This window comes from Rhynchophorus ferrugineus, unplaced genomic scaffold (genome assembly GCF_030347505.1).
Source record: "Rhynchophorus ferrugineus isolate W39M unplaced genomic scaffold, kcgeb_rfMv2 rfM6, whole genome shotgun sequence".
Taxonomy (NCBI): Eukaryota; Metazoa; Arthropoda; class Insecta; order Coleoptera; family Curculionidae; genus Rhynchophorus; species Rhynchophorus ferrugineus.
In genome coordinates, this window is record NW_027472585.1 from 12541033 (window position 1) to 12567277 (window position 26245).

Consider the following 26245-nt stretch of genomic DNA (forward strand, 5'->3'; position numbering starts at 1 on the left):
AATAAAATGCCACTCTGGTTCTGATTTTATTAACCAAACATAATTTAACAAATTGTCCTTAATTTGTACTGTTAGTAGATCTTAAGTTGTACGTTAGTATATCTATCTAAAAGACTTTTTCTATAAAGTATAATAATAATTGAGCCTAAATTTTGTATCGTTTGATCCCAATATATCTAAGTAACAAAATGCTGTGGTTTCTCGTCATTTCGCTGTTTGTGTGTATGTTGTACATGGCAGTCTTGACTACGAACTAAATAGGAGGAAATTTCAGACCGACAAGTTCATGCTGACGAATATAGCACTAAAGAGTATGTGCAGCCAGTTTTACGAAGGCGTATAGTCATCGACATTCAACATATAGTGTTAATATTGTAAAGACAAAATAGCAAAAGGAAGAAAGTTGTTGGTATAGCATAAAATACCTGGTAAGGCGATTTGATAATTTTTTTACTACTGATTATTATATTCCTACAGATTTAGAGTGTTATTAAGATGCTAATTTTTATATATGATTTATTACTAAAGAATATCTCAGAAATATATTTGTTTTTAAAAGTTGTATATATGTATTGCAATCTTCTCTTCTGGGATTCGGGTTGCTGACAAAGCATATATAGTTTTTCCAGAAAGAGAGTCGATGCACATCACCAACATCATCAAACGTATTGTAAAAGTCAGTTTGTAATAACGTATAATTTGGTTAAAGTCGGGGCGGATTTTTCCTTCTCATTTTACTAATTAGCACTATTCTAGTTAAAAATAGAGAGAACGAAGTCTGATGGGTCCGAATATATTTTCTATCGGTCTATAAAATTAGATTCTGTTGGTACTGGTCATCATCGTTGTCGTATGTCTGCAAATTTATTCAAAATTTAATGATTTTTTTATGATTACTCATAATATTTAGAGGTTATAATCAGACAAACGTTCCTTTGGTACTTGGTTGATAGATTTCTAACTGTTGATTAAAATTTGTTGCATTTCTGACTAAAGGTACTATTAAATAATCAGAATCAGAAAATGATCAGATATTTTAAAATTAAACATTAGGCCAGTCTCGGTAAAACGGTAAAAGAGAGTGTACAGACTTAAAAGTTGATGGGATATGCTGGAAACAGGCATGGTTTTATTTTTGTAGCTGAGTTGGTATTTTGTCACTACTTAAATATAAATTAATTTTTTTTTGTTTTATTTAATTTACTTTTTTAGAAACAAGCCTGAAAAAGGATACACTGTGTAAAGACGTATTGTTTACAATAACACCTTCGTTTTGGACAAACTCTTTACACAGACAGAAAAACAATTAACACATGGTGGAACCGTTAACAAATGTTCGATAGATTAGAAATTAATAATTTGATAATTGACTTGAACAATGATTCTGATAGTGAAAATGACTGAATGAAACATTTTTGCTGTGGGCTTATGACTCGTTACTGATATTTACCAACATAGTGACAAGAGTAGAATTTAATACTAACTCTTTTGCAGTTATGGCAAGGAGAATGTAGCATTAGGGAAAATATAGTAATTAAGTCTAATTTCATAAATGAAAACGTACCCAGGAAGTAAAAGAAGAAACTCGCCAGAGATTGAGAGATATCAAAATGACTAAACAAAAAAACACAGAAATGAAGGAAACAAGAACTAAACGTAAGAAAGTAAATTTGCTCTTTAACAAAAGTAAAATATATTACTTGGATATACAATTGTTAATTTGGTATTTTAAGCCTACAGGAGATACCACTGCAGTATAAATGGAATGGTTCAGTATAAATTATAAATAAAACAACTCTAAACTACAAACTATTATGGCTGTTTATATAAAATTATATAAAGTTATATAAATGACAAACCACAATAACAAGAATAAAAACGTCAACGTGTGCTTTAGATGTTTAGAACTCATCCAAGACAACCACTGTGTATGCGATCAGTCATTCTCAACTTGAATAATTTTGCAGTTCATCGAATTATACCTTCATCCTGATAAAATCATTAATGTGTAGGAGATGAAGTCTGATTACTCTTTTTAACCACCCGATTATCATAAAATTTGACTTCAACGGATTGGGTTATAAAAAGAACTATATTTATTGGCTCTGGCTTTTTGAAAGATAAGCGGGAACGGATTGAAATTATAACAAATTATATAAGAGAAAATGTTTTTCAATTAAATAGAGTTGGTCTGATGTTGATGCTACAAACTCTTTGATCCATCTGATGTTTGTTGATGAAAACGGGCTTGTTGGGCTCTGTTACAGTCTAACTCTCTTTCTACAGTCTTTTAGATACAATGCTTACGGCAAATTAAGCATGTTTCTCACCAAGATCATATTCGTCATTTATTTAAGATGTGACAATCAGTGTGTAACTGAGGAACACATTCAGATGTCCGTCAAATGAAACGTGAACTAATTTCTCATAGACTTCTATGGCTAAATTGACCATTTCGATGGCAGACACAGTGATAAAAAGACATGGATCAAGGTAATCGAAAACAATCTAAGGTTAGAATAAATGTGGCCGATCGCCAACTATGGAAGAATTTAAAGAATAATGTTAGAAGACCTACGGCACCAACAGCAACGTATTATTTGAGAAGTAGTCACTCTGCTCGAGTGATGGCTCGAGTGAAGGATGTATGATGATGAAGATGATGAAATTCAATTACTTTTTTTAGAGCTAGGCAGAACGGCCACCGAAGAGCCAAGAATTAAGTCCTGTATTTTTTTTTAATTCAAATAATGAATCACACCTGAAATTATTACGCGCATAAACATTTCAGCTCAAAGTTACATGAACCTGGAAAAGTCAACAATGTTAATTTATCAACTTTTGGGCTTCATTTTTACAAGTTATTTCTGAGACATCTTTAGCATTAATTAAAATTGCGTAGAACTTAAGTTATTATTGATAATATAAGTACTCAGGAAGTTTTTTGTGTTATAGTGTTACTCGCGTTTTTCACAATTAGATTTGGATCAAAAATGTAGTAGTTGAAATTTAAATAGTTTCAGTTAAAATTAATTACTTGATTTACAGCTTAGTTCAATTTCAAATAAAACTCTGTTGGAGTCTGTATCAATGAACTCCTTTTATGAATATTCCGACGTCCGAAAAAGATGGTAATGATTAGATGTAATGCAGTAGTTCATATATATTTTAGGATTAGATCAGTTAAAGGCGAAAGGAAATTAATATAAGCCCCAAATCTCAAGTCATTGTTACTTGGACTGCAACTCTTTGATGGACAAATCGCCTATCCAGTTATTTATGCCTCAAATAATCACGTGCATGGAATAATGGCCGCTTGCAACATCCATTCCAACAACATTCGAATTGCTTTGCGCTTACATTTCCCTAAATATGATTAGTGTAGTCTGAAACACACCCGCTTAGCTCGAGCATGGAGCTGCGTCGCGTCTGTCTTCGCTGACCTGGCGTCTGCGGGGGCGGCGGGATGGGGCCGGGGGTGACGGGAGTGGCCGCCGTCGTCATCATCTTGATCACCGGCTCCTTCTGCATCGCGCCCAGCGGGTCCGAGTCGCCCTCCTCGATCATCAGGACCGAGATGCGGCTCAGCGAACTTCGCCGCTCCTTCATCGGCGTCGAGTCGTTGCTGTTGGTGGGGCTCACCGAGCCCATGCTCTCGCGACGGAATAGGCCGATCACTGACGTCTTGGGGTTTTCCAGGCCACCTGTGTGTGAAATGTTAAGTTAGATTATGAAGCTTCTCGATAAAACTTTAGCACACCACACATTTTTCATTCTAACTCTTAACAAAATTAGATTTGTAGCTTTTGGATTCTAGGACTAAAGATGATTAGTTAAAGTATTGATGCTTACATTACAAAGAGACCGTTACTGTTTACTTTTAAAAAACCTGGCAAACCGGCAGAAAAATTTGTATCTTACAGGCCCATTTCGCTGCTACCTGCAATATTAAAATTAAATGGGAAGCTGCTGTTAAAGTGCACAGAGTAACAGCGGTTGTTGAAAAGGCATTCGACGAAGAGGAATACTGCCCTGCAAATTTCCGGATATCTCACAAGCTTTTGACTGGGAAAGGCATTTGGGATTAATGTACAAAATGAATAAATTGTCACTGTGGAATCACTGTCGAGTTCTGCATGAAGAGCATTATCAATACTTAAACCTATTTCGACTCGAATTTCCCAGGGTAGTGTCTTAGAAGTACTGTATCTGCTCTAGACTACAATTAAATAATGGCCATCAATTAATGGACTATATCCTGGAAAATACTGATTAATAGATCCAAATCTATTCATCTTAATTTTGTGATGCGGCGAAGTGAAAAAAGAAACATAATAATATCACTTGATGGATGCCAGATTCTTCAAGCAGAATCAGCTAAATACTTTGACACACATCTCGATGGTAGGTTAAATTAGATGTTTCATGTCAGATAAAAGGCAGAGCACGTTAGTCTCAGAGTCAAGCAACTGTACTGGTTAATTGGAAGATACTCTCAACTTGACCTAAAATCAAAGAGATTGGTTTATCAGTCAAACATAAAGCCAATTTGAACCAACTTGTTATCCAACGCAGCTAAAACCAATTTCTATAATTAATTTTCAGTTCTTATCGCTATCGCTATCGCTATCGCTATCGCTATCGCTATGATTTTATTTTATTTATGCTATAGGCATTTCTGATGAAATTAATATTATCCATAATCTAAAAAAGAAACAAAAATTTAAGGTGTCACAAATAGCAAATATAATATATAAATCTAGAAAAGTTATTACATTCCAGAATACCTGCCAAGGGTCATCAATGATAGAGATAAACGAGCACTTCTATGAACTGCTTCATATTCTAAATTAAAAGTGAATGAAATCATTTTTGCTGGCATGAAACGATACAGATCATTTAAGACCAAAGAAAGTATTACAGAAGCCATCTTTAAGTGAAAAACATAGGAAAGACCGTTCATAAATTTTCGAGGGACATATCTCTTGGAAAAAAATGGGGGGATCATTTGATATTTTCTGAAGAACAGAAAATTAATTTAGGTGGCCCTGATGGATATAGATATTACTATCATGATTTAAGAAAATTTCAGCTGATTTTGAAACTCAGACATTTTGTTAGAGAAAGTGTTGTAGAAAACAGTGCGAGGAGAGACAAAAAATAAAATATATTTCTGGGAAAATTAATAATATAAGTTATACTTAAATTGATCGACGTAAGCCAAATATGGAACATAGATTGCCGGTCCGAATTATATTTTTCAGCAAACCAATTCTATTCAAATTGTGAAACTCCTGTCCAGTATATAATATTTAAACTTTGACCAAAAGTGACCAGCGCGCTCCACGGCAATTTGGATATTATCAAAAGTTGTTAGATGGTTGAGGCTAGTATGTGATGTAGATTGATTACGTAATTTAACAATGATAAACAAGTAAAACAGGCTATATAAGCTATAAAAGCTATAAACAGTTATATCAATATTATATTAAAAAATTATAGGAAACACTACCAAAGAGACCGATTGATGCTCTGAAAAATACGAAAAATTAAAAACATTGGTCAGACTTTTTTGTTTTTACCTAAATGTGTTATAGTATTGTCGCATCCTTCGAAAGGCAGTATTTTACGAGTAATCTATAAGTAAACAATAGCTGTATCATGCTTCAATCAATAGTATGACTAACCGCCTTTAATCGTAGAATCTAAAGCTACTAAATGTATTGTAATTAAGAGTTGTGATGTTTTATGTAGTAAAGTTTTCTCGCTTCGAATTGTGTTTTTAGTTAATCATGTTTTTATTTCTTTAAACAACACAACTAGAAAAAAAAAACTATTGGTGTTTAAAATAAATGTTTGTTGCCAGATTAAAAATATTTATGATTGAAGTATCTTTAATATCACTCAAAGTATTCTTATTTTTGTGAGAGAGACTGGGGAAATTATTAATTTTTACAGTGTCCAACATATTGTCAGCAATTCAGTTGTACAAGGCATCTTAAAATAGAAGTTATGCTGTGTGAATATGCGTGCGAAGAACGCGAAAGGTATATCTATCAGTATCTTGACTCAACTAGGAAATTCCTGGGAAATTTAGCTTATATAAATAATTTTTCTGGAATAGGCTGGACTTTGTGGTTGCAAGAATTTTGCAGCAGCGGTAAATATTCTGCAATATTTGACGTTATTTGCTATTCCGGATGATATATTAAAGATTCCTTTGATTTGAAAATGGATCGAAACTTTTGAGTTGTTTATAGCGAAGAATACCAAAATCCGAGATTGCTAAGCAGATAAAAACATGGAGAGTATTAATAAGTATGTTCGTTAATCCGAACTTTTCTATTCGAATGAAGTCTGCATGTGCTTCAAATCCTTTTGAGTTCCTCTGACGCTTTACCAACATGTTATTGTCAGCTCAAGATAATATTTTTCCCAATGAACACGTAAATAACTACTGGAGTGCAACAAATCAGAAATGTAAATATTAGAAACCGCTCATTTTCCTAAATTGGCCGTATAGAAGCGATCCAAGGTTTAAATTTTGGTTATATTTAAACAAGTTCTTAAATTGGATACTTTAATAATTAAGAGACTTTTATAGATAAATGTTTTAATTATTTTTAATCAATTCTCTGAATATAACTTTCTTTTAAGACACCTGATATATATATGATATTAATTTTTTTCAATTATTTATTCATTGCATGATTTAAATATTATTAATAATATTCGTAATTAAATTCCATTCCATTAATAATTGAGGTGATTTTGAAAGACTGACCATATCGAGAGTATTTTCGTTTATTTAATTATATCCTTGTATTTCTTATAATTTAAGTTTCATTAAAGATTACTGATTTAAAACCAAATTACATGAATAATTTTTCTTCCGATTCTTGTTAGTTTTTTAAATAATATTAATAATAGTTTAAAGATTGTTATAGAGAAAGGGAGAAAGAAGAAGATAAAGAAGTAATATTTTCAAGTAAGCAATGTTAAAAATAAAAGAAAAATGCGAATATTATAGACTTAAAATAAGTAATACATTAATTATTAATCAAATTAAATAACACAAATTATAGAAACAGAAACGAACAGAAAGTGAAATGAAATGGAAGAAGGATTACCTAACCCACCTAGGAAGGTGGCCGATGGTGAATTATAAGCAAGGTACTCTTTGTTGGACGCCCATGATGGAAACTCGGCTTGCTGTAGCGGCCCAGATCCATCGTCCTCGTCGCGTTTCCATGGCAACATGATCTCGGTAGCGGTTGGCGTTGTGACACGCATAAGATCACCACCTAAATATCAGAAATTGTAATATACATCTTCATTATTTTTTTGGAAAAATGCGCAATTATTATATATATAGAGTAGATCTATAAGAGTTGATCTAAATAAATATTTATATGTTATACATGTATATAAAGTAGCAACTTTCAAAAGATACCTGTAAAATTTTGAAGGCATTTCGAACAGTGGTCCGAATAATGATTCAGGCGAATTAATTTTCTAATTAATGTTCTAGTTATTATTTAAATGTTTTAACAAAATACTTTTCCCAATATTCCTTCAGCCATTAAAGTTTGTGCTATTTCTTCTGATAGATGGCATCAATTCTAAATAATACAGATTCCAACGGCTTTTAGTTGCTTGTTGAAAAGGTAACATTTCAAGGGTGATTTTAAATATATAAATATCTTAATTTATGCAGTGGTTGGAAAATTACTTGCATTTGAAAGTGGAAAATATATCAATAGTGGTTTCATAGAGCTATCGTCGAATTGTATGAAATAATTTACATAAAGCTGTCACAGTTTTTCGCAAAGACATTAATGCTACAATGAAAAATATAACTTTGACTAGATGGGTAATGTAAATGAAACATAACAATTCCAGTCCAGAAACTACAAAAAAGTTAAAGATACACCGAAGAAGAGCTTGATAATATTTTGAATAAAAGTATGCTAACAAAATTATATTTGTTCAAAAAATACATATTTATTAGTTGGACCAAGGACTTTCCAATCGAAATATTATATATAAAACTTTAATGATAGTTTAAACACCTAGGTGCGAAAAGACGACAATGATGATATCATTGCTAGAAACTAAGATGCTGTAGATTTCTTTTTATACAGTATTAATTTCTATTTCAACACAATTCTGCGACTAATTCCTGACTTAATATATTAGAAAAAAAATTCAGCCATATTATGATAATTAAAATGAATATAGGAATTAACAAACCCAACATGATACATAACTATTCACTATTGGAATAAAAATGTGTTGAAAATGGATTTCGTAATGAAATTTGGAACCTATTCTAACATAATATTAATATATTACACTAAATACCATAGATGAATGCATACCAAGGCATCAATTAAGGAAAAACAAGAAAAAATCTAAAGCAGTACATGTCATTTTATATCAGGCATCTTACTAAAATGAGAATAAATAAAATGAATGTGTAGAAATAAATAAAAATCTAATACTTACCGTCGATAGATCCCCTGGACATTCGTTTTCCATTATCAGAAAAAATACTGTCATCTGTAACTAGAGGTAAAACGAGGTGCAAGAAGTTAGAAAAGGGGAAACATATATAAAAGAGAGATCTATTCTAGTTTAACATGAGGACTAAATATTATATTTTGGTTGAACTAAGGACAAAGCTAAATTAATAGCAGAAAGAAGATGCTTTACTGCAACGTATCTACTACTTGTATTAATCAGTAAAGAATCTTCTTTTATCTGATATGCTGTGCATTTACTTATCACCAGTCAAATAAAAAGGGTCTTCTTTTCTGTATTTTTGAATGTTATATACGATTATTTATATTAGGCAGGCTATAGGATTAATATAACTGCTTTGAAAACTGTATATTCAAATGGTATTAGGGATAGTGCGTTTAATATATATGTTGATTATAAAACATATGCATTAGTTTGTACATACAACAACAGCTTCAGCAATAGCTTCATAATAAATAGATATGCCATTTTATAGAATTTTGTCTACAATTTTTTTATTTCCTAAACGTCAATATCAAAAAGAAAAACAGTGAGTTTTTAGTAATTTTCAGAAACCAGCATATAAGTAGCTAAGCCTAATCCATAGACACCTAATATATCCTAAATAAAGACACAGAAAGAAAGGAAAAATAACTAACAAGATTATTGCTTTTGTCTTGAAATTTATTCTTTGGTCTTGAAAATTAAAATTATAAAAAAATAAATAATATATGTTGTGCTATTGAAAAGGAAAATATGTCCATATAAATTTTATATCACCAGAGAAGTTGTTCAGTCCATATTAGATCCTTAAAAATAATTAGAATTAAGTGATATTAGAAGTAAGAAGTAAGTAATTTATATTAAATAATTGTAAGTACAATAAAATTGAAAGGTTTGAAGGCCGAAAGTTATAACACGCGTTTTTCCACAGATTCTATTCGATACATTTCAAGCAGTGCATGAAAAAGACCAAGAAATATATATGCGACACTAATAATAAAGTGTTTTTTTTTGGTGCATGAAAAAATTATTAGAATTTCAAAGGGCATTACGTGTTATTTCATATTACATGTTATTGTAAATATGAAAAATCTTCATGAGTATTTAAAGCTGTTATTACTAAATGAAGGGAATATAATTTACAAACGCTTTACTTATAGCCCTGCATTTCGATATATTCCCATTTATAATTATATTATTAACTGTTTTATATTTGTTAAACATCACAATTGTTAGATTAGAAAGGGCTTTTTAATGTTCTTTGAATGAAATTAGTACTAATATTTTAAATAGTATTGTTCTATGATCTGGTAGTTCCGAAGTCCAAAACTTGATCACAACCTTATATATGGAATATCGTCTTTTATATCTCATTCTGTGAATAAAAATTTATGTTTTTGATTAGAGTCTTGAGAAACATATTGTTGAATAGTTTTGATGACGCTAAATGATTATTGTAAGTATTTGCCCAATATGGTAATTTGTGGCTTGTGGTGTTTGGGTGCTTAAAATATATTTAATGAAAATTTACTATATTCTCTACTGAATGACTGACTAAACTGACCAATCACTGAATTACTACTATATCACTGGTGCCATTTTGAAAAATTAATACTAGTCTTGGAGCGTACGTATACATTTAGGATATGTTATAGAATTTTATATACTCCAACCCTTTTTAATTTGAACTGTACCAATCATTCCAGATGTGTGTAGAGTGACGAGAATTGCATTTGGTCAACAAAAAACACATTCAGTACATGCAGTGTGATGGAATTTTTTTTGTAATGTATTTTTTTTGTGAGAATGTTGAGTGATTAAAATGTAAATGAGAACATGAGGATATTTTTACGGTGAAAGTTTGTAGTGATCTGAAATAGTATTTAGTATTGGTCGTAAAAGAAAAATTTATACTAGTCATGTGATGATTGTTGTTTCCATATAAATTATTGACATACTTAAAACTTACTAACAAAATTAGGTGAATTTTATCAGAATGTTTAGAAGGTTTTAGAGAATTCTCAGGTGGATTAACTACGTTAAATGTACATATATATTTGTCTTGATTCAATGGTAGTGAGAATGCAGTTTGTGCTAGTCGTTCATAAATATGTTGGTGACATAATTCCTGATCCAAGCAAGGAAAACTAAGCATTATCTAACACAATCAACAAATGTGTTGAGATAAAAACAATAACTACGGTTTCCAACGATGATACCAGTAAAATATATAAATAATAACATGATATTTTTTTTGGATGAACCTTTTAAGATACTTTTTAAGATATGCTTTATAATATTTTTTGCTACTTTTCAGCGGTTAATTTTGCATTTAGTATTATAATTATAGATAGTCATGTATTCACAATATAGATTATAAAACAATACATTTTTTAGAGATTTTCGACACTCGACACACGACGTATTTTCAATAAAATTTGGTCAAATTTGATTTATTCGTGTAATATGTAACTATATTTATTAATAATTACTATTTTTAAGCAATTTGTTATTATTGTCTGACCTATAATAAGTTTATTATTGTAGTTTAATGTATACTAGCTTCTGAACTTGATGGATTGACGAGTGTATGACTCATTTTGGATAGATCATTAATTTTCACAGCATCAATGAGCGATTGTAGCGATTACTCTCTCAGCGATTTTTATAATGAGCTGATAAGATTATTATATAAGAAATTATACTATATATAATATTATTTTCTTTGCAGGTATACTTTAATGGTATCATCTTGGCGATTGGAACTATTGAACAAGATGAACAAAAACAAAAGGGTCGAAAGAAGAAAATTAATAAAAGGGAAAGCGATTGGGTGGTAGGCTGTGTTTCAGATCGTGGTACTAGCAGTCGTACCGTGACGGTCCCGTCTCCATGGGAGACTGTTTTCCAAGACGCTAGGCTTTTTAGTTTTGGGTCCCATTAAGGGGGCCGTTTGACTAGCATAACTTCCACTGAAATCATCAGTTCCCGTGCTAGCTACAAAGATAACGCAAGAGAAACAAACAAACAGACCACGTTATCATCCAAGTCCAAGTCTCGTTGACTGGAAAGGTTCCGCAACTAAGATATTCGCGAAGATTCATTCATTAAAATGATACGTAAATTATCTTAAAACGTTTATGCTGATTTGTGAAAGAGTTTTCGTTCATTGAGTTGTAAATTAACCATTAAATTCTTTTGAATTTTTAAATATATATTGACGTAATTTAATACAATAAGGTTATTGGTTATAAGGTTATTTTAATAGGTTATTGTTCCTTTTCTTATTTTTCATTGCATTATACCTGATTCCTAAACACAAAAAGTTGGGATGAGTTGCTTTTATTCGATAATTGGTTTTTACAATAAATAAACTTGATAAAGGCGTCTTAATAATAATTCGAATAATTTGGGTATAGTTATTAGCTGTTACACTGGTCTACATGATGTTTTACAAGAAATAAATTGACAGAAGAATTAATTGAATCAAATTAAAAGTAATGTTATTATGAGCTGATGTTAGCTCATGTATGATGTAGTTGAACCATAAATAAGCTAGAATATCTTGTGTGTTGAAATATAATGTCGATTCATTCATTGTATAAATTCATTTTTTCTAAAAAAGATGATTAGATAGAGGATTTTCCTGTTATCCTAATCATATCACATGATGTACCATCATAGATTTTTAATATTCTTTCAATAAAATCAATTCACCTCTTAGGTAAGGTAACCTAATAATTTAACGGGTTGACACAAGAGAACTTATAGTTATTGAAAAATTATTTGAAAAACCCGTGAAGCTTTACTAACGATCGATAGCAACTACAGATCCATCTTGCAAGTATTTCATACTTTTATATTCATATACAAGAATCGAAGGTTAACAAATTTGGTTATCGTTAATCTGTCTGTGTTTGTCTGAGGTGACCAGTGATTGAGATATAGCAACTAACTTGAGATATAGCAGATATTTCATTATTTCCACAGGTTAGATTTATTTTATTAATAAACTACGCACTGTTATTAAGCTGTAAACTAAGCTAAATTACAAGGACACTCCCTCAACATTGGTATTAATGGCCTGGAATAGTTCCCATTTTAGACTACTGAAAAATCCTGGATGAATGTTGATACTAATACTCAGAGAAAGATAAAAATTAAAATTCTCTCATTCTGTGAATAAAAAATTATGTTTTTGATTAGAGTCTTGAGAAACATATTGTTGAATAGTTTTGATGACGCTAAATGATTATTGTACGTATTTGCCTAATATGGTGTTTTGTGGCTTGTGGTGCTTGGGTGCTTAAAATATATTTAATGAAAATTTACTATATTCTCTACTGAATGACTGACTAAACTGACCAATCACTGAATTACTATATCACTGGTGCCATTTTGAAAAATTAATACTAGTCTTGGAACGTACGTACACATTTAGGATATGTTATACAATTTTATATACTCTAACCCTTTTTAATTTGAACTGTACCAATAATTCCAGATAGTGTAGAGTGAGGAGAATGGCATTTGGTCAACAAAAACACATTCAGTACATGCAATGTGATTGAATTTTTTTTGTAAAGTAATTTTTTGTGAGAATATTGTGTGATTAAAATGTTTAATTTTTTTACGGTGAAAGTTTGTAGTGATCTGAAATAGTATTTAGTATTGGTCGTAACAGAAAAAATTATACTAGTCATGTGATGATTCTTGTTTCCATATGAATTATTGACATACTTAAAAAATACTAACCAAATTCGGTGAATTTTAATCAGAATGTGTAGAAGGTTTTAGAGAATTCTCAGGTGGATTAACTACGTCAAATTTACATATATATTTGCCTTGATTAAATGGTAGTGAGAATGCAGTTTGTGCTAGTCGTTCATAAATATGTTGGTGACATAATTCCTGATCCAAGCAAGGAAAACTAAGCATTATCTAACACAATTAACAAATATGTTGAAATAAAAACAATAACTACGGTTTCCAACGATGACACCATTGTCTGAGGTGACCAGTGATTGAGATATAGCAACGCTTTTGTTGGACCTCTTATATAGAAGAGATATTTCATTATTTCCACTAGGTTAGATTTATTTTATTAATAAACTACGCACTGTTATTAAGCTGATTAATAATTAATATTCATCACAGTTCTCTCACAAAACTAACAGTAATTCACACCTAACAGTACTGACATCATTATGCAGGGGAAGTGATTACCTGATTTTAGTTAAATATTAGAAGTGATTTTAATTAAATATAGAACACTATAACTATTTTAAATTGTATTTTTTATTGAGTTATAGTATTATAGCAAAGGTACACACGACCTCTGAGATTCTACTCATCAAAAAATTCGAGTAGCATGCTAAGATATTTACCAGCCTAATTTTTGAAGAATAATGACTGCAGATCAAAATCCCCATGATACAGTGATACGTTTTGAATGATAGAACTTGAATTATTTCTCATAAATTACATGAAGAATCAAGGATCGCCAAATGTTATGCCAAATTCTAAAGCCAAATTTTGACGATAATCTACATCACTTAGGAAGCTCGAAAACTTTATTTTTGGTATATAACAGCAATAATAAAAACGCGTTGTTTTCTCGTTAACTACTATATTTTACTGAAAACTCGAAATTGTTACTTAAGACTATCTAAAACATAAGATGCATCCAAAATCTTAATAATTTTTTAAAATTAATCATTTCCTAGTTTTAATAACGACTAAACTGTAATAAACTCTTTCACAGATAAGTATAAGTTACGTTGATTCATACGAATACATAACAAATCAAATATATAAAAAAATCATAGCAAGAAAACAAATTTTCATGACAATAAAGACATCAAATCTAATCAAACAACAATAGGACTGTCGTCAAGGGCAGTTCCTCTCACAAAGCGAATTTACAATCAGCCAGTTCAGCACACTTTCTCATACATTTCGGGGGAATTTAACGGCCGATGGAAATTTTGCGGTCCTCTTGGATTGAAACACGCGAAGAGCGGCTTTTTCTTTGTTAATTGCCGACGGGTTTTAATTGGATCGTTTCTTTCGGTTTTTTTTCCACGGGCCGTTTTCCATTCCCCTCTAGAACTCGTTATTTCATGAACAAGGCACGTCTATTGAATTTTGATGGGTTAGTGATAAAGACTTACGGGAGGATTTCGCTGTGAAAGTGATGGGGCTGTCCCAGTCTTCTTTGTTTGATTTTGGTTCAGTGTCGGCGTCCTCATTTAATACTTCACTAATATAATCTGAAAATAAAGAATTATTTATTAAAAACTTAAAGAAATACACAGGACAATCGGAGAGTGTTTAAAGTAGGCGATGTATTTACGAGAATTACTCAATACAGCTTCATTTTCTCACTTGTTCTAGGCATTCTGGAGTCAGATACTGTGGCCATTCTATTCCTTAGATCGTTGTCCGTAGTGTTGGGAACTATCGACTATTTAGTACTTTACTACTTTTTACTACCGATTGTTTCAGTCGCCATTTTTGCTTCTACTAATTTTACTACTTTTTTCAAGTGACTATTTCAGTCGCTATTTTTGGTCCGAATGATTTTGTTACTATTTACTATTGACTGCTTCAGTCATGTACCTTTAGTTACTATTTTTGGTTCTACTAATTTCATTCATCATTTCTGATTTTTAACGTTCTGGCTTTGTCATCCTAGCCGCGATCTTGACAAAAATGTACCCAATGTATGCTTACATAGATTTATGTGTAATATATATAGTTTTATGATTTTTTTGGTAGTAAATAACAATATATTTTATATTAATATAGCAGAATTTTGGAAGGAAATTTTTCAAGATTGTTAATGTAATAGGGTAAAATGATTAAAATTGTGAATGATAAATACTAAAATACTTTTGACTTTTGTTATGGCAATAATGGGGAATATTTCTAATACTCTCTCGATTTTTGTTAAAAAATATTTCCGTCTAATAATAAATGAACCCTTCACTTTATTTAAAAAAGCTCTAGTAGTTATTGTGCGATCATGTTTAATTAAGTCATGAATTAGTTTTTTTTATGATTAGGTATATGTTTAATTTTTATTTAGTATTTGTGGTTATTGTACATCTTTAGTTTTTAGGTTTTGTTTAAGTTCTATTACATTGTATATATTTATTATAGTATATTTATATATATTTAGTATTAAAATATTTGTAGGGTATTATTCCATTCCCCAGAAAAATTCCATTCCTTTTTACAGGTCCACAGAACAAATATAAAAGTAATTCTGCTTCGTTTAATATGAAATTATTGATTGCATGTTAATAGTATTCAGTAATTATTTTTTTCCTTTCCTTTGTTAAAGTTAGTACCTGAAGGAATATGTACATCTCCGTCTCGCTTATACTGGCGTTGGAAAATATAAGCACGTTAAATGCTCCAAGCAATTATCTCCGTCCTTTCCTCTCTCACAATTTATACAGGAAAGGGTTCGTGCATCTTTGTCTGACATCACGAATTGGACAAAACAGTCGAAACGTGCATTTGATTGAAAATAGTAATTACTATTTTTAGTCGCTAGTTTTTTGACTATCGACTGTTTCGACTGCTTTGCGACTATCGACTGTTTCAACTGTTTTCAGTCGATAGTTCCCATCGCTAGTTGTTCACATGTTTAGTTGTAGTACTTGGACGATTCTTAATCCACGTTATTTCGCTAGGTGTTCTTTCATCAGCCATTGATGCCTTTAGGTTTTTGTAGATATCTTCACTTCTCGTATACCATAGGGTGTTAACAATGACGCTCAGAACTACTACGAAGAAAAACTTTTTGTCACTTTGGGCCATGTTAATACTGTTGCACAAATAAAGTGCAACTCAACATTCTTCTTCAGCATTAGTAATTACTATTTTTAGTCGCTAGTTTTTTGACTATCAACTGTTTCGACTGCTTTGCGACTATCGACTGTTTCGACTGTTTTCAATCGATAGTTCCCATTGCTAGTTGCTTGTAATATTATTCCATATCTAGAAGACCAATTTCGTACACATACGTCTCTAAGAGATTAATTTACTCTTTATTGGACAAACATATCTAAATCACTGCAATCTTTGTCTTCACTGTGCACTTCATTATTTTCGTACCTACATCGATTTGGTTCAGTCTTGACAGGCTGCAGTTTGCTTCGACCTTATATATGTCAGATTTTAATAGTGTTCAAGTCACGAAGTATTACAGAAGAATATTCTAAGCAAGTCGGGACTTCTGTTTTTAACGTGGGTTTTATCCTTTGGATATTAGGGAAGCGTGATGACAAGTATTCGAAAGCCTGCACAACAGAGTTGTGTTAGTGAAATTTGTAATTGCAATATATCTATCTGATTTCACTAACACTGTTAATGTAAATGTAAATGTTAACGTTAACGTTGTTTTTAATTCAGATCTAAGATTTCAGAACTAAACTTGATAAGGACTCGATTCAAAGGTCTTTGTTTTTTTAATCCCCAAGCAGATCGACTGTTGTCGTTTAGTTATAGTACTTGGACGATTTTAAATCCACGTTAGTTCGCTAGGTGTTCTTTCATCAGTCATTGATGCCTTTAGGATTTTGTAGATGTCTTCACTTCTTGTATACCATAGGGTGTTAACAATAATGCTCAGAACTACTATGAAGAAATTTTTTTTATTACTTTGGGCCATGTTAATACTGTTCCACAAATAAGATGCAACTCAACATTCTTCTTCAGCATTTGTTGATATACTAACTATTTGTTGTGGATCGATAATTTGGATTGTTGCCCAAGCAACTGCTACATTTTTTTTAGATTGATACAACGATCTGACATTTTCTCTTAATATGAACTTGAACTTAACATACAGTGTAATGCACAAGTGTTTTTCTGTGTTCTATTCCTGTCTTATACACAGCTGTTTGTAATTTATTTGCAATGGTCTCAATTAAACTTGTAGCCTGTAAGGCAGCATTATCATCAAATGTGGTCAGTGTTACACTTTGATATTTGGGGATAATATTTATACAGAATTAATACAGTATTGGCTCAAGGATACTATCTTGTAGCAAATCCGTATAAGTAGTTATGTTATCCTAAAGTGACAATTAGAAATTTGGCTCATCTGGTTAGGTAATTTGTCTGCCAATTTGTATTCCATGCCTTCATTTCATGGTTTATTAAAGGCTTGGGCCACGTTTGGAAATACAGCTGAACTTAATTGATAACAATGTACTTGATTACTAAATCGAAATTGGGGAGAAGTTATGACTTGGCTTGGGCAATGAAAAGGACACTTAGGTGCTTTTTTCCAAAAAAAGTATATTAGACAGAGGGCCATCCTGTTATCTTAATCTATGTTTGCAATTAACTCCATTCCTCAATAAATTTCCAATTTCTTTTTCTTTCGTAATATTATATACAAACAGAGAAGACATAAACTGTTATATAGTTGAGCTATAATATTTGTAATATTGGCCTGTTGGTCAGTTTTGCTGAAACAATCTTGAAATACTTTCAGTTCAAATCAAGGAAATCCAAATTATAGTATCGCATATGGTAACTAAAAAATACTGACCGTGAGAAAACTGTTTTGCAGTTCCGTTCTGCTGAAACTCCGGAAAGCTCACGTGGTTCTGTTTCCCATCCTGAAAAGGAACAAGATCACATTCAAACCTGATAATTCAAGTCCAACGAATATCTATAATCAGAAAATACAACATAAACATTATCTTTGTAATATATATATAAGTAATTAGTGATTTATTTGATGTGTGAATAAGTTGTAATTGAACAAGTTTGTTAACGATCAACATACATGTAAAACATCTAACACTCAATTTAGGTGAAGATATAAATTGCAACTTGCAGTCGTGTAAGCTATTGCTGCTTGAACACATAAGCTCAATATCAGTATAAGAGTAAAATATAAAACTTGATAATTTGTTTTTTTATGTTGATTAACAATATTTGGGAAACTTACAAACATATATTCCTATATTGTTAAGTAGGTTAAGTTTTATTTTTTACTCTATTACCTTTAAAAGATCGCTTGAACTTCGTTGTCTGTCTAATCTTCTCGGAACTTGAAGAAAGTTCTACATCATAACACATTTTATGAGACATTATGCTTTTTTATGTAACCAACCAAAGAAAAAGTACAAAATTATGTTTATGAGAGTGAATGCAATGTATACATACCCGGTTTAGTTTTTTGCTGTGCCTCTTGTGACTGTGATGGTGCTTCTTGTCAGCTACCAGGCGTCTCATGTTGAAATGCATTTTGTAATTGACTTGCGTTGATAAATCTCTGTCGTTTACTGCATGCCTGCTGTAGCTCAGGCGTCGGTGCTGTGAGAAGAATTGTACATAATAAACATTAAAATACCAGGAAAGTGACGTTTTATATTCTCAGTGCTTTGATAAAAACATCAATCCGTCTCTTTACAAGATCAAAACATGAATATGGAATGTTATGAATAGTACATATCCGCATATATTATCAATCCTTCATAACCGTTAGTCTGTTCGCTTAACGTAACCTCCATAGAGAAATAGAGATTTAACTTTATAGGAAATATTGGGGAAATGTTTTGCGACGTCCAACATCTAGATATCGCTACTTTTAACTTATTAGTTGCTTTTAGTCGCTACGCTACAAGCCGAGACGGGATCTGATTGGCTCACTTCGTTTCTATGGTATGTTTGTTATTTATTGTTTTATGTTATATATATATATATATATATATATATATATATATATATATATATATGTAAATAAAGTGAAAATATAGATGCACCGATAGTAAAGAAATGCCGAATCATCGCAGAAGTTTTAATAATAATGCATCAAGTTAATAACTATCTTGAGGCGTTCTTTTCTTTTTAGATAAAAAAGTGTCTTTTTATCCATATAAAAGTATTGGCTTAAGGCTATTTAACCAAAATGTTTTTTTTTTTGGATCTAGCTCATGGATTCAGGAATATATATCCTTGGCTAGTATCTTTCGAAATCATTTGAAGCGCTTAACATAAGTTAATTTTTTTTTATCTCATTGGCCTTTAGGAAACTGTGAAGAGGATGAACATGACGGGGTTAACCCATAATAGATATCTAATAGATTATATATATGGCACCAATCAAATATGAAAAAGGATAATGACGGAAGAGATAATTTTGATTTGCAATGCACCAATGTTTTTTGCTTGTAGTTTTATATATTTGTATATAATATTACATTATATATTTATTGTGATCCATTATATTTATATTTATTTTTTTATATATATTATATTTAATAGAATTTTATTTAATAAATTTGCTTCAGGAAATTTTTTTATTTAACTTTTATTGGTTAATTAAACAATGCGTCAGGGCTGTTACGTGCCAACCATTACTAATGGACTAATTAAATGTCTTGACAGTAAAATATTTTTCTTACAGGTCCCTATAATGAAGATTTAAATTGACCAATCAAATTACTTGATTGGCCAATTATACTCCCTCTGGATGTTGGGCAACGCAATACTTTGTGCCAGAGTCCTCTATTGAGTTGCATCTCTATTACACTATGGTAACCTCGTTGAGATGACAGCAAATTGAAATTGGCGTACATGCGTATTGGCCAGAAGTGCTCACGAGCATTTATTAAAAATTAGTTGATAGATTTCACATTCACGCGTTGTTATTGTTGTTTAGGAAGAGTTGTGGTTAGGAAGTAATTTTTAGGTTAATTTTATGGTAATTAAATTTAATTTAATGTTTAAAAAAGTTTGTTGGGGTACTATAAACATTTACTATTTAATAGAGAATTAGCAGCAGAGAATGCAATAACTAAATAAGTGTGTAAGTGTATGACGTATTAATAAAATGTCATAATTTAGTAATGCTAATTTTGTAGATTGCTACGAAAAAAGGATATATTTATAGATATTATATTATAAATATTAAGATATTGTATATGAAGGTTATAGTAGAGGTAAGAAACTATTGAAGTACATATAGAGAGATCATAAAAAACTATGACTGAAATCCATTAGATTCGTTAGATGATCTGAAAGATTTGAATGTACGGAAGGTGTTTTGGATATTAATCAACCAAATGCTAATAATTAAGAGATCAAGTTCAGCTTACAAAAGATAAATACAAAATCCATAAAGTTTAAGGAGTTTTTCTAGTACAACAATCAGGAAAATTTTAAACAAATTATTGCAATAAATCATACAATGTAAATGTCCATCAAATTAGTGAGAATAGTTATAAAGTGATATATTGTAGAACGTGCAAGATTTGTGTGCGTAGGTATGTCTGTAGCTATCCAGAGTATACGATAAAGAATAATTTCTGTAAGCATTTGAATTGGTAAGTGTGCACGAGGAGAGAATGAGCACAATTTTTTTTTATAGATGATGTAGCAAATGCTCTAGGACAAAATGCAATGTTATGAAGAAATTAGAAAAATCTTACAAGAAAAATACTGAAAGAAAATAACAGAAGAACCAAATAAGGAGAATAACATTGGTAACAGAATAGACAGTCTGTACAAAGCTTTACAATCAGTCGACTAAGAATCTCAAATCCAAATCGCTATGAACATAGAAGTGATGCTTCAGAAGCTTAAACAAAAAAGTGATCGAAAAAGGAAATCGTAAACTAGCAATACTAACACAACAATACTTTCCAAGATCTAAACATTGAAAGGTAAATATGTATTATGAAAAGCGCAATATTATTATTTCTTTGTTTTCCTCACCTTTAGGAGTAAATATCGCTCAGAGCTATTAAAGGAAACTTACAAAAGGTGGATTAGGTCTATGAGGACAGCACCATAAAATTAAAACACTTCTTACAAACATTACTTACATACTTCTTTACATTTATTAATAAAGAGATATTTTTTATTGCTTTGTTAATGACTAGAACACCTTGTACATCATATCTAGTAAACATACTAAAAGAATTGATAAACGTAGTGAAAGATATATTGTTCATGCATTTACTTTTAAATTTGTTATATATTTTTAAATCATAATTTTCCTTCGCCATTCTAGCAAGAAAATTATAATCAGAATCAGCTTTTTAACAACATAGCAGTAATTTTGAAACATTCGACTCTAAAATAGTTTTCATATAACATATTAATCGACGAAAAGTGTTTATATTTTCTGAAAAACAGATCAAGGTTTATTTGGGTCGATAAAATAATTTATTGCAGTTGCAAGGATAATGTTATAAAAACAAAAAATATTGCGTTACTTTAGTTTACTCGTAAACCATTAATATTAAGTGCATAAGAAATATTATTGATGATTCTGTTCCACTTGCATTCGCATTAACTAGCGACCTTTATATCGTCACGTACATACTTTGAATTATGATTTTTTGTTCCATCTCCAATTAAAAAAATGACATCTCTTCCGCCAATTGTTTTTTTGTCCATGTGAGATACCGTAAGCTCATTAACTTTATTGAACTTGGCTATTTGTTTACTATTGCAAGTGATCTTAATATTATCAATATCTATAATTAATAGTGTTTTTGTAATGAAATACTTATCATTTTTATACGCTCTGTTTCATCTTTCTGTTTTGTTTATGTTCTCATTTGTTTACAGTGTTAAAGCCTTGATGTAATTAAAAAAAATCTATCCATTATTATCGCTGCAATTTGTGCGAATGCTTTTCGTTTATAAGAACATTGATCAGCTTGGTGTACTTCCGTATGATACACTTCAAAAGAATTAAATTAAAATACAAATAATAAATAAAATATTTTGAATATAAATAATTAATAATATTTTATAAAGAATATTTGGTACTGCTTTCATTATAGGGGCTGTATATTCAATAAAGTACTTGATATGGTCCTGTGTAACAAAGGAACAAGACTATGTGTTTATGTTAAGACTAAACGGTGTGAAGATCATAGAGGCTGTTCTTTGTTAGAGTGTATTTCAATTAACTGTAATAAAATTAATTACTAAGAAATGAAGACAGATTAGCGTTAGATTTGCCATCATTCCGCAGTTATTCGAAGTATTTCTAGTAGTTAAGTGGAGCTCGGGTAAAAATATCACAGTCAAACCGTAAGGGCGCAAAAGACGGATTGAAGTTGCTCAAAGAAATATTAACCATAAATTATTCCAATTAGATAACTCTAAGATTTGAAAAGCATTTCTGGTATGTATGTGGTTTCCTAGCATAAGTATTGTAGTTCAGTGTGCAAGGCCACCAAAAGCGGACTGAAGTTATTGTGAACTACTCTGAATTTGGACAGATGCTTTTAGTTTAGATTGCAGAGAAACCAAAGGCAGATTGCAGTAGTTTAGTTTTTCAGTCGTTGTCAAACCGTATTTAAAGAGTTTTGGATATTTAGTTTGAACAGTTTGATACATAAAATATTAAACTTAACTAATAAGACAAACATTCATATAATTACAATTAATACTGCTGGCTATAAAGATATGTTAAAATTTCACAGTGGTTAAACAGTTACGGTTCACACAGTTAAAATTTTCACAATAACAATTTAAGACTACATTTCGATGTAGACAAATGTTTCGTTTATAACTTTGTATTCAATTCATTTCACTAATAATAAGAGTTGTATAAGAATTCCTGCAAAATATAAAATATTTCTTAGGTTGATATGTCCAGCCACATGCGATTAAGACAGTTCAGTATTTTTTTTATATATTACATACCAAGGCGTTAGAATTTAATAGAATTTTAAACATTTACAAAAAAAAATAATTGCTTGTACTTGTACTTATCTTTTATGACGCTATATTGTAATTATAATTACATAAACTATTTGTACATATATATTTTTATGTCATTTTGATAACAATTAAAAATTTTATTAAATACAAAAATATTACCATGTGTGTCGGTAATTCCATATCAGATTTGTTGCTAAAGAAAACATGCTATTTACAATGGATGGTTAAAAAGTATACGCCATTACATTCTATATATTTTGCTCATCCCTCAGGCAATTTATAGATGCCATTCTTTTTTGAAATCGACGAAGCAAGCGCGTGCCCTATCTATACGAAAAGGCGGTAGTCGGATGAATGTAGGTCTGGTGAGTACGACAGTAAAACTTCCAATTCAAGTGATTTCGATTCTTGTCCTAAATCTTAAGATTACCACATTTAAATTGTCGAAACCACGTTTTACATGATTTTACATGCTGTTTTATCAGCAAACAACGACGTTTTTAGGCGGAATAGTTGACATTTTCAAAGAAATTCTGGCGAAATGTAATTTGTGTAGTTTGTAGTTAATGTTAGTAGGTTAAAATTACATATATATAAAATTATATAATAGCATACTTATGACCAGTGATATTTGTTACAAAAACCGGAAAGCAATTACGGATACACCTGTTACATAGTTCACTTTTAACTTACCCTTCTATAAGGTTTAACAAGCTCCTCCGCCAATAAGTGATGAATCTTAGCGTCCGTTAAATCCTTCTTGGATGGATTATATTCGAGCTCCTGCATATCTATATTCCATGTGCTAGAATCAATTTGACTTAAACTGGAACTAAATTAAAACCGTGTTAATTAGTATTGAGCCCTTCAACATGATATTGTGAAGTGTAATAAAGTGCTATGTTCTCTAAGGTGTATTAAATTAATGTAAGCGTGCTAATAAGTTGATTCTAGTAACCAAACCCTCATGCACTACCTTTACGCTACATAATTTTCATAATTCTGATCCAAAAATAATACTTTTATTGGTCGCTTTCTTATATCCTGTTAAGTTAAATATTTTATGGCGGAATATTTTAATATTTATCAAGTTTCATACTGATTCATTACTTTTATTTATAGGATTCATTACTTTTTTTATTTAGGAAAATCCATAAATGTGATTGGTAATTGATTATATTTTGAATGTTATATAAAAAATTAATATAGATTGATAAAATTATGGGTTCTTTTCTAATAGATGACCCATATCTTTAATTGTATTTAGTGAATTATGCCATCCTTTATTACAATTGAAATATAATAGTCCATAGAATATTCTAGATATCTAGGCACTCTGAAAATGGAGAATTTCGAAGGATATTTTGGTCATATTTTAGTTTCAAGTGAGCGCTAATGTTGAGTTGATTTCCTCTTTTTTTCTTTCTAGAAATTTTAATGTTAAAGTTGAACATCGCCCTGGTCCAGCCAGAAAGTTCATGAATTTATTGAAAACAGCGAAGTAGACCTACATATTTAATCTCATGATATCGCTGCGAGACTGCACATTCACAATAAAATAGATTTGAACCATTTACGTTGGATAGGATGCTATAAAAACCTCAATGCCTCTATTCCACATGATTTGACAGTGAAAATTTGAATGAAACCAGTTCTTTTTGTATTACTAAATAAATTCTGGATATTTTTTAAATGAATTATTATTTATACATAGTGGTTGAAATTAAAGCAAAAGGTTTCAAAACCGACATTCAAGCCCATCCCTAAGTGTTTGGTGAGATTGGAAGTGGTGATGAGTTTATTTCATCAGAAAATTAACAAAATACTATCACTCATATACTTGGAATGTATATAAATATATTATAATTATAAATACATTATGTTGATGAAGCAACAGTCAAACATTCGTAGGAATTAATGATGGTGAACATTATTATAATATTATTTAAAAAACAAGTATACCGTAGGTTCTGGTTTTAGAGATCTAGAGCTTAACAGGTCAATTGAAAAGTCCCCGGCCTGACACATAGATGGCGCTACTAGAATTAAATCCATATGTTTTTAAGTTAGCCCTAATCCTCTAACTAGTTTGTGAATTATAGAATTTTGAGTGAAGCAACTTTTGTTATTGTGAAAAAAAAATGGATAAAAGGGAATTTGGCGTGTTGATAAAATATTGCTTTTTGAAGGAGAAAATACCGTTGAAGCAAAAACTTGGTATGCTAAGTTTAGACATAGTGAAATGAGCACCGAAGACGGTGAAAGCAGTGGATGCCCAAAAGAGGTTGTTACCGAAACATTTTAACGAAAACATTTAAAAAATCCACAAAATTATTTTGAATGACCGTAAATTGAAATTGAATTAAATAGTAGACACTCTAAAGATATCAACTGAACGTGTACATCATATCATTCACGAATATTTGGGTATGAGCAAGCCTTGTGCAAAATGGGTGCCGCGCGAGCTCACTTTTGAGAAAAAGAACGACGAGTTGATGATTCGGAGCAGTGTTTGAAGATTACCAGGTGTAATAAACCAGAGTTTTTGCATCGATCTGTGACAATGACCCGCTCAAAGGCCATCAACAGTGACCATTACATAGCGTTATTGGACAGTTTGATGGACGAAATTACCGAAAAACGGCTGCATTTGATAAAAAAGAAAATGCTGCTTCACCATGACAATGCACCGTGTCACAAGTCAGTGAAAACAGTTGCAAATATCCATGAATTGGGCTTCGAATTGCTTCCTCATCCACAATTTTCTCCAAATTTAGCTTCCAGCGACTATTTCCTGATCTCAGATCTCAAAAGAATGCTCGCTGGGAAGAAATTTTCGTCGAATGAACAGGTGATGGCCGAAACTGAGGCCTACTTTGATGCAAAGGACAAATCGTACTACAAAAATGGTATCGAAAAGTTGGAGGGTCGCTATAATCAGTGTATCACCCTTGAAGGGAATGACGTTGAATAAAAATAACTAATTTTGCACAAACAAAATGTG

General features: G+C 31.0%; 1 protein-coding gene across 11 annotated transcripts in view; it reads right to left on the reverse strand.

Annotated features, from left to right (window-relative positions):
* The window catches only part of Nhe2 (Na[+]/H[+] hydrogen exchanger 2), an 84589-nt gene that overhangs the window by 12957 nt on the left and 45387 nt on the right, over positions 1-26245 (reverse strand). For 2 of the 11 annotated variants that reach the window (XM_076408083.1, XM_076408081.1), the window contains exons 9-17: positions 23935-24073; positions 18721-18870; positions 18558-18617; positions 18098-18167; positions 14700-14798; positions 11401-11523; positions 8509-8568; positions 7131-7304; positions 3398-3704 (exon numbers count right to left, since the gene is read on the reverse strand). In XM_076408083.1, coding sequence (XP_076264198.1) covers positions 3398-3704; positions 7131-7304; positions 8509-8568; positions 11401-11523; positions 14700-14798; positions 18098-18167; positions 18558-18617; positions 18721-18870; positions 23935-24073 — 1182 coding nt within the window. Of the gene's footprint in view, positions 1-2251; positions 3705-7130; positions 7305-8508; positions 8569-11400; positions 11524-14699; positions 14799-18097; positions 18168-18557; positions 18618-18720; positions 18871-23934; positions 24074-26245 lie in introns of those variants that run through there. The other 9 variants (XM_076408092.1, XM_076408085.1, XM_076408087.1 and 6 more) reach the window with 6 other exon arrangements.